Below are 9,929 nucleotides of genomic sequence, written 5' to 3'. Positions count from 1 at the left end.
CTCTGGTTTCCACCCACAATCCAAAGCCATGCTGTTTGGGTTCACCCATAGTGTGTGTTCCACTGATGTATGGATGAGTGATCCACTAGTGTATCTAGCAGTGTAAGTTACTGTGGTGAATAAGGTGTTTGGGCTGGTAACGCTGCATAGGGTTCACTGGAAGTTCCTTTGGGCAAAAATGTCTGCTATATGGAAAAAATGCAGGGAGCAGCCCTTTTACAATCACATTTGAACTCTGTTTTACTATATCACTTGAGGGTAAGTACCTTGGCTGAGGGCACCACAGCAGGAGGTCTGCGACACGGCACACACACACTTCTACAGACGTGTGTGACGACGTGACTCCAGCAACCCCAAATTAGAACAGGAAGCGATGAGTCGTCCATGACTTTGGCTTTCTGCTAAAGTGGTCGAGGTTTTTACTTCTGGCCCCTTAATCACCACAGCTGGGCTGCTTACCGTCTTCTCGGAGTTGTGCGTAAATATACCGCAGCTCCTCTGCTTATGCACAACCGGGACGGGAGTCCGCCACTCCAAAGTCACTTTGACCACTAAGGCCCATCGTTAAATGGTTAATAAGTCAGAATGAGATATAGTTGAGAGGTTTTTGGTATTTGTACTAACTGTTAAAAGTGAGTGCATCAAAGTATAAATACATCCTGTCCAAAGACTCCAGTACAGATAGTTGATAAATAATCTGTGAAGCATCGGAGACATTCCTCATCGTGTTATTGATCGCCGAGACGGAAACCCCAGACATGGGTCGTAAACACAGTGGAAATGAGTTGAATGCGGTGAGTCCCACACTCTTGGATGCTCTTTACCGCCACCTATTGGCTGGGGCGATAAGCACTGGTTCTGTTTCCTCCAGGACAGACAGGAATTTGACAAGAAAGTTGAAAATATGCATGTCTTGAAAGACCTGAAACCCAAGCGTTTGTAACGGGAGGAGCCAGGGCCATGTGCTATGAATGCTCTGTAAATACGGTTGTGGTGTTAAATGTGCAGAGGTGGATGTGAACACCAGTGAAACTGCTCTTCACACATTCATTTTATGTGATACATTCTATACATTATTATACATGTTATCGTGGTAATGGTCGGAATGCTGAGCACAGATTGTTTACATAAAGCATCATTTTATTGTAATATTCCATGAATTTACAGGTTTTATTGCACCTCAGGACAGATACAGTGTGTAGAGCCACAGCTTTCATCAAATACATTGAGGATACTTTGAAATGCAGAATACTAAATGCACTATGCTACTGTTACTCAAGAATATGAAATAAAGTACTTAAAAGGGCTGCATAAAGTAAATTAATAGGGTGTTCAAAATCATAAATATATATACGTTCTACACGAAGTCAGTGATTTAACTGCAGTGCGGGATCAAACAAAGACCAGAAGGACAGGACTTGGACCCCCCAGAGCTTTATCTCTCTCCTATTTTCTCCCAGAGGACTTTTCTCTTTTCCTCTCCTCAATTGCCGCATGAGTTATTTGGTCAGCACATTAGCAAAGTGCCTTCTGTTCGTCTCTGCTTCACCTCCTCTTCACCTCTTCCTGTGCTGCTGGTACTCTGCTGGTCAGCGCTGTGTCCCTTGGGGCGAAGGGCGCCATGTAAAACGAGCTGAGACTAATGTGCCAACAGTAAAGTGCATAAGCGTTTGGCTGAATTGGTAGGAAATGAAGAGTTTGACTGGTGAACAACACAATGATGATGTTTCACACCTACAGGATCACAAGCTAACCCCAGACCGTCACTCTACGGCGGTCCTCTCGTCAGCTCTGGGGCTATGGAGCATCTCGCAGGACTTTGTCTCAGCCGCTGAGGATGAGCTGTGAATGCCATGGGGGAAACCGGCAGCTTTCGAGGGGCATTACGCTTTCATTAATTCATTGAGCTTTGTCCATTCCTTTTTCATTATTCTTACAGTACTGTTACATGTATCTCACCTTCTTCTCCCGCTTCTTCACTGACTCACCCATGTATTCAGCAAGGTAATTTTTACTGTATCAACTCGAGAAGTACCTTGATCAAGAGAACCACAGCAGAAGGTAGGATGTGAAGCCAGAATTATTGTACTCCGAGATACGACAGTGAATGGAGCGGGATTCATGTGGCAGCCCAGGCTGCCGGTAAGTGTCTTTAGTCATGACACCACCGGCTGCCCCTGAACGATGAAACGTTTGACAGCGTAAGACCCACATATGAAATGTCCAGTGCGCGGTGAGGGCACTGGGATGAAAGGTGGCCGTCCCATTGACGTCCATGTACTTGTACACGCATAGAGAGCAGGAAGGTGGGCTGTGCAGAGGAAGCCTGTGGCCGTTTATTTACTTTGGGCTCACGTTTTGGCTCCACCGGGAAAAAGATGGGGAGAAGCTACGCAGGAAATTGGAGGAAGGTCACAGTGGAAGGGGCGACATGATGACTGTTGCACTTCCCGGGAGAGCGATTAACGCACACACTGACTGATGGAAGAAAGACAATGCGGTTGAGCTGCATATCTTCAAAGCTTCAGCGCTTTCACAGATTTCTGTTCATATGTACATACATAATTTCTGCTAATGATCTACAGACGTAATTTGACAGCGTGTTACTGGAGCTCCTGAGGAACGCTGATGCTGCAGCGCGGGGATCGACGCTCCGGTGCAGGATAAATCGCGACGGCTCCAGCCCAGCGTTTGGAGACCTCCAGCTGCACGCGCCTCACTTGTAGCCCAAGCCGGAGCGGCTGATGTGACAGAATAGCGTCATGGCGAAGCACATGCCAAGGACCTGCGCAGAGGCACGAGATGCCCTGGGTCATAGGCGGTCGCCCGCAACAGAGGTTGGGGTCAAAGAGATGGGGGAGGCAAAAGGACAGTACCTCGATGATGCAGATGGTGATGACTGCAGCACCGGTCGTCAGGAAATGCTCTTCAAAGAAGTCCTTGAGCAGCTCAAAGCAGCCCTGCGGTGGACATGGACACATAATGTGGCCTGCATGAGAAGAGCGGTGTACAAAAATAAATTGAATGAATTGAATAATGGTGGTTAGTAGGGATGGTCAGTGCTGGAAGAACACTGGAGGCTAGTAGTGAGACTTTGATTTTTGAAGGAAATCTGTCCTCCCCTTGGTGGGACAGACAGAAAGATGACTTAACAGTGAAAGAAGTGTAAAGCACATGAATGGGGTCAGACACCATAGAGGACGAGGAGCAAGAGGTCACACAAAATAATCATCATCATCGCCGGATGGGAGAACAAGAAAAAAATAATATCTCACTAAGAAATTCAACATCACAAACGGCAGTGTGGTCATGACACACATAAGACTCGTGTGGTTGTTGAGCTTTTAGAGACACTAATGAGCTTTAACTCTAAGTCATGGCGTGTGGACGATGAGCTTGTCAAACCTGATCCTTTGGTTGTACCTTTTTGAAGTACGATTCATTTTCGCAGCTCGTGGCGCAGCATGACGGGGGAAGGAGACTTGTCCAATCAGTTCTGTTTATGACACCACAGCACTGCAGCTGCAAACACCAAGCACATGGACCTCTAAGCTGAAGAGCACAAACATGTACAAGACACTATGGCTGTGAATCCAAAAGGAGCTTTTGCACTTGTACCCCTCAATCTGGGAGATCAGTTTGGTTGCTGTAGCAAAAAGAAGCCACAGTCAACACTGGCTTTTCTCTGAATTCTGTCCATGTTTAGCACTGACCTTCCTGTGAATTCTCTCCGTTCTCTGAATTCTGTCCATTTTCAGCACTGACCATTTTCTGAATTACTGTATGTCCATATTCAGCACTGAACTGTCTGTGAATTCTGTCCATTGTCAGAACTGACCTTTCTTTGAATTCTGTCCATGTTCAGCACTGACTTTTCTCTGAATTCTATGTTCAGCACTGATCTCTCTGTGAATTACTGTATGTCCATGTTCAGCACTGACCTTTTTCTGAATTCTGTCCATTCTCCGAATTCTGTCTATGTTCAGCACTGACCTTTCTCTGAATTCTGTCTGTTCAGCACTGACCTTTCTGTGAATTACTGTATGTCCATGTTCAGCACTGACCTTTTTCTGAATTCTGTCCATTCTCCGAATTCTGTCCATGTTCAGCACTGACCTTTCTCTGAATTCTGTCTGTTCAGCACTGACCTTTCTGTGAATTACTGTATGTCCATGTTCAGCACTGACCTTTTTCTGAATTTTGTCCATGTTCAGTACTGACCTTTCTGTGAATTCTGTCCATCTTCAGCCCTGACGTTTCTCTGAATTCTTTCCTTGTTCAGCACTGACATTTTCTGTATTTTGTCCATGTCCAGCGCTGACCTTTCTCTGAATTCTCTGTTCAGCACTGACCTTTCTGTGAATTACTGTATGTCCATGTTCATAACTGACCTTTCTCTGAACTGTCCATGTTCAGCAGTGAGCTTTGAGTCTTTTTTCTGCCATCTTTCTTTGAATTCTGGTTTTAAAAAGATCCTCTGAATTCCACTCATATCCACACTTACTGTTTGTTGGAGTACGTCCCAGTCATCTTTCTTTGTTTCATTCCCACTTTTGCGTGACGCTTCTGATGTCTTCAGACTTTTCTGCAGATCTTCCTTTATGAAAGTTCCCACCTGAACAAACACAGCCAGTTGGTTAAGGTCTCCCTGTGAATGAGCAGAGACCAGCAGGACCCCCTTGTTATGACTCCACTTCAGAAAAGCTCATTTTACCATCAACCTGTCTGCATAAACAAAGACCAACCTGTGTTAAAATCTCATCCTTTACCCTCTACTCCCCCTCCCTCATGGACCTAGACCTGCCCACCCATGTGATGGACATCTCACCTCCTTCTCATAGGCCAGCAGGACACAAGCAGCAGCCAACTCCATCATCATCAGGATGAAGAGCAGGATGAAGAACTACATCAATGTAGCAAAAAGGAAGACACTGGGTCAGTGAAACCTCTGACAGGTGAAAAAATCAGCCAGTAAGAGACACCTACAGAGATGGACACCCAATCAGGCAAGGAAGAGATGCACAGAGATGAACACCCAATGAGGTGAAGAAGGGACACACATGGAGATGGATGCCCACTGAGGTGAGGAAGACATACATGGAGATGAAGGCCCAATAACAGAGCTGAGGACAATAAGACCCACTGAAATGAGCAGACAGCGGTTCTCCTTGAGCGCTCCGAGGAAGCCCAGGAAGGCGATGCAGGAGATGATGGTGCCAATGATCACCAGACAGCTGGCTATGCTGAAGGACGGCACACTGGGGATCAGTGAGGAGAACTCGAGGCTTGTCATGAGGTAGACTCCAAAGCCGAGGACAGCGGTTCCACACAGCTGGCGTAAGTGGGGAGGGGAAGACCGCAGTGAGTCAGATCAGAAGCACATGATCGGGATCTCTAAAACATCGCTGAAAGTGACAGTGACACAGAAACTCTAACAGCTAACTGTTTAAAAACTGAGTTTTTAAAGAGAAATTCCACAAAAATGTGACTTGATGTTCACTTTCAGGACAGTCTGTACGTGAACGTGCATCAGCAGCAGGAAACCTTCTGGTTTGTTTCATAGGTATTTAAATTACGGACGAGGGTCATAAAGGAGCAAGATCTAGAAGGAAACTCCGTTTCCTATGACCTACGTGTTTGCGGTTGGATGGTCACGCACAGAACTCTATGGTACAACGAGAGCAGCACATCTGTAAGTGACCTGGAGCACCATACAGACGTTGCCGTGGTGAACGTTCACCGTCACCTGTTAATCTGAGTGTGTTCTGCGTTCATCTGCTTTTATTAAAGTTTTCTCTGTCCCCACCCCCCCACCCCAACCTTCTCAAACCACATTTTGTACTTTTGTACTTTATGTATCTCAGAAGCTCATCACTGAACACAAGCTGTCTGTCAAATCTGGGAGGAAATGGCTATTATAGGTACATTAGTGTAATGTTATAGTTTCATTTAACTGATAAAACAATAATAATTTATTTTGTGACTCAGTACATTACGGCTACATTTATGTTTTCTCACACTTTTCCCCAAAGTGACTCACAGGGCTAAGCTACTTACACTGATTAATCACACATTATTATAGCAGGGTAATTTTTGCTCTTTCAGTTCAGCGTAAATACTTTGATCAAGGGCACTATAGCAGGAGGTGGGATTTGAACCCAGCAGCATTTTCAGTGCAGAGGCTGCAGTTCTAAGCACTACACGACCTGGTGCCCTGTTTACTTTATCCTTCTGCATTATACTGTGTTGTAACTGTTCCAGGAGCAGCAGGCGGCCTAGTGGTCAGAAGTGTGAGTTCATTTTGAACCTGGTCCTTAGTTCAAATCCCACCTGTTGCAGTCAGATAAAAGGCGGTTATTTATTAATTTTCCTGGATCTCTGTTCTGTTTGGCAGATTGGTGCCATGCTGCCCGTTTCTGGGCTCCCAGGTTCTCCTTGGCGACACCGGGGTACTCGGGAGGCGAGCGATGGCTTGTTAAACTTGAAGGGGACCATCCCCCCATTGAAGGCGCACATTGAACCACGTTTGCAGAGCGGCTGCGTTCTGCAGCTTGCCAGTGAAGAGCCGTCACGGCTGGCCTACCCAGAACAGGAAGTTCACTGCACACATGGTGTACTTGAGGCAGTTGAGGCAGCTTTGAGCCATGGTGGTGCACTTGCGTTGCTGCCGTTACCCCTGGGAAACCATAGCAACACACGTTAATGACACACATTAATGACACACGTTAATGACTCTGCTCACATGATGTTCTGCAGGTACATGTGTTTAGTTGAGTTACCAGAACAGCACAATGACTCGTAACTGGGGACCGAACCAACAGCACAGCACGGACTGATTCCCACACACACACACACACACACACACACGGCGCAGCATGCAGTTATTTTTAAATGACCTGACTGAGAAAGCCAGGCTGCCCATTTAAAAATGACACACACTTCCTCCTGTAGCTGAGCAGCTTCTGCTTATGGCTTCCTGTGCAGTGTGTGATATCCGATCGGGGCGCGGCATGCGCTCCACTCCAGACACACCACGGCGGAGGGCCCTGTCCACGCTCCAGCTCAGAGAGGGCCGGAGGAGCACGAGCAGACAACGTTAGACCCTTCATCTGTCCACAGGGTAAAACACAATACTTTACTGTCCTTATCCACATTTGTGCTGCTAAAGCCATCCACAGCGTCCATCCCCTCACCATGAGTGGACCATGAGTGGATGCTGTGACACAGCAACAAAGGCTGACTTGTTTAAATGGGAAACAAGGACATCGCTAATATAAAGTGAGGGAAATTGTGTAAAGTGAGCAGACGACCACAAATGCCATGAACTGTATGGACAGCCAGAATGGCCCAGCAACCCGTACGGTCAGCTGGAGTCAGCACACGTGTATGGTGTGTAACAGCAGAACAGCTGAAGGTGTGTGTGTGTGTGTGTGTGTGAGAGAGAGAGAGATTCTGATACTGGTTTATATTTCTGAGAATTATGAAAACTATAATTTCAGAGTACTTTGCCAAATGCGCCGCACAGTGCAGCTCATAAACGGTGCACTAATTATTAATTCCATCTGCTATATATGTGCTGCCCATTTTTAATTATAGCTTCCAAAGTTATGATTAGCTGTTGGCTGAAATAAAAAGCCAGCGTCGTGCTGCTGACCACCCTGGTGTCCAGGAGGGGGCCCACTGGCCACACAGCATTGTTCCAGGTCGAGAAGGAACGCAACTCCTCCGCCCCGACCACTGACCGTTACGTGGATGGACACCGCGAGCTGCCGCATGGGACACACACATGCTCCGTCTCCCATGGGGGGTATCGCTCTGCGGACGGAGAAGAGTCACAACAGCAACGGTCACGCTGACCATCTGTCAGCCTCCTGCAGTGTCTGTTCCTCGCAGGACTTTCCGAGATGTATCACAGCACGTGGACAGCCGTCACACTGCCGTCACACTCGCGGCACAGACAGAGAGCTCCTGGCCCAGCTCACTTGTCCCCCATTGAACAATATTAGAAAACTCTTACTGTCAAATTAAGTGGCCACCTAATTTTGTTTAAGAAATAAGTGCAGTTCTGTTTTATGCATAAGGCACTTCAGCTTAGCGAACTCTTCAGCTCATAAACACAAATGGGTCTGTAACCTGGTTTTTTTGTAACTCCAAAGTTACAGTCAGTAAAAGGCTAATAATACAGATGTCCCTCGATGTACTTACAGGTAGGTGAGTAAAGTATAATATTTAGCTATAATAAATAATATTAGGTAAAACTTCAATATTTTTAGTCAATAGGAGTTATATTAAAACTAGCACTAAAACAGCGGAGAATCAAATTGTGTTGTTTCCACAAACTGGTGTTGAGCACTAATTACTGATTGATCCCATAAACATGGTCAGTATTACTCGTCTTGTTATTGATCATGGTGCTCAGGAACAGCAGATATGAGCTGTAAACACAGTGGAAATGAGTGGAATTAATGTGGAGTCACACTGCTGTTCCGTTTCAGTGCTCCATACTGCTATCTATTGGCTCGGAGGGTAAATACAGGTCGCGTTCAGTCTCCTAGAAAACGGATAAGTGAAAAGATGTGGCTGAGCAGCAAGGTGGGTCTCGGTCCCTGGGCTGGGGGCCTCAACAGCCTGTCCCCAAATCGAGCGTCGGTGAAGGGCAGGCAAACCAGAGAAACTGAAGGTATCACCCTGCTGTACATCAGGGCATTTCTCAGGGGCCCCTTGTTCATCTGGAAAGTCCTCAAGTCTGTGTGTGTCGCACCAGCTCTACTTCCCAGAAAATACCAGGAAATTCACATTAATTTACATATCTGTCCGAGCGATTGCCTGTCATGTAAAAGTATGAAAGAATTTGTTCACATCACACTCGGTTTACTTTAGGGCTGTGGAAACGTTTAAAAGCAGAAGCTGTTGTCATCATGAGCGTTTCATGGTTCCTTCTCAGTCAAACCCTCCCGACTGAACCAACACAGTCAGCGTACATGAACAAGAGGAGTTGCCAGCACACCTTGAGTTTCAGCACTCGCACAGAAAGTCGGGAGCAAAGAAAAATTGAAGAAACACTTTGGGTTCAAGGACTCGACGACAGAAATGTACCTGTTAAAAATGCTCTCTTAGCAGAGGTGGTTGGCTTGTGCTTGGTCTTCTGTCTTCTGCCGCCTCGATGACCAAGTTTCTCTGGGTGGCCCCTGGTGGCGTCGACGAGGCCTCACAGGAAGTGGGTGGAGCCTGCAGCGGGGCCCGGGGCTTTCTACTGTTGCTTTCGCTTCTGCCTCCCAGAGGCCATGACTGACTGCCACAAAAGAGGATAGAAATTTGTCTCAAGAACTGTGGTGAAAAGAGAGCCGCTGGACTGACCCCAGCACTGTAGAAGTGCTTCTTCAGGTGTGCATACAAACACAAGCTGTTTTTATTGAAGGCATGTTTGCTGAAGGGTTATGTTATGTAAGCTGTAAGCACAACATTCTTTATTTAACAAAAAGGAAACGATTCCTGGTTCATTATATGAGGCTATGCTTGTAGACTACATGTGTAGTGATGTGAAGATGAAAGTTTGACCTCAGGAGAGTTTTGTCGTTGGAAATATATTTTATTCATTTTAATTTTATGAAGATGGGCGGATATCTGACTTCATTTAAATGGTACGAACAGGTTAAGGAGACCACATTTAACAAAGAAGAGTGGAAGTTCTCTTCAATTATAGATTCAGTAACATTGAACAGAGATGTGGTGTCCTGAGGTAGAAAAAGTGAGTTCATCTCTAGTCATGCTCTCATTGACTGTTGCTGACTATCACTCTCAGTGTCCCAAAGTGAACCCGACTCAAACCCGCCCAACCCAACCCCATCAACCTCAACTCTAACTAGCCCAGCCCAACTCAACTCAACTCAACCCAACCAGACCCAACTCAACTCAAACTTACGTAGCCA

The 9,929-nt window shown here is 46.3% G+C and overlaps 1 protein-coding gene across 2 annotated transcripts; it reads right to left on the bottom strand.

Annotated features, from left to right (window-relative positions):
- Positions 1-86: 86 nt before the first annotated feature.
- LOC108931200 (leukocyte surface antigen CD53) lies at positions 87-9,222 on the bottom strand. 2 transcript variants are annotated; one of them, XM_018746841.2, is made up of 8 exons: positions 9,097-9,220; positions 6,584-6,676; positions 5,144-5,332; positions 4,829-4,903; positions 4,505-4,615; positions 3,424-3,522; positions 2,877-2,960; positions 87-2,785 (listed from the first exon to the last, which is right to left on the bottom strand). In XM_018746841.2, exons 2-8 carry the CDS (start codon positions 6,644-6,646, stop codon positions 2,717-2,719), a joined length of 690 nt encoding a protein of 229 aa, XP_018602357.1. In that variant the 5' UTR covers positions 6,647-6,676; positions 9,097-9,220; the 3' UTR covers positions 87-2,716. The 2 variants fall into 2 exon arrangements, with proteins under 2 accessions (XP_018602357.1, XP_018602358.1); XM_018746842.1 differs by having other exon boundaries at positions 2,705-2,785; positions 2,877-2,989; positions 9,097-9,222.
- Between the last annotated feature and the right edge of the window lie 707 nt (positions 9,223-9,929).

The sequence above is a fragment of the Scleropages formosus genome, chromosome 2 (genome assembly GCF_900964775.1).
Source record: "Scleropages formosus chromosome 2, fSclFor1.1, whole genome shotgun sequence".
NCBI classification, from domain to species: domain Eukaryota; kingdom Metazoa; phylum Chordata; class Actinopteri; order Osteoglossiformes; family Osteoglossidae; genus Scleropages; species Scleropages formosus.
The sequence above is the reverse complement of the archived record's forward strand: the minus strand, read 5'-3'. Positions and strand labels throughout refer to the sequence as shown.

Bases quoted from the DNA above. Each gene is read 5' to 3' on its own strand.
- LOC108931200 (XM_018746841.2), bottom strand. From the start codon at position 6,646: ATGGCTCAAAGCTGCCTCAACTGCCTCAAGTACACCATGTGTGCAGTG. The intron at 4,904-5,143 runs GTGGGTCTTATT...ACATTGATGTAG, and splicing joins ACCGCTGTCTGCTCATTTCA to TTCTTCATCCTGCTCTTCAT. The intron at 3,523-4,504 runs GTAAGTGTGGAT...TGGTGTTTGCAG, and splicing joins GGGACGTACTCCAACAAACA to CTGCAGTGCTGTGGTGTCAT.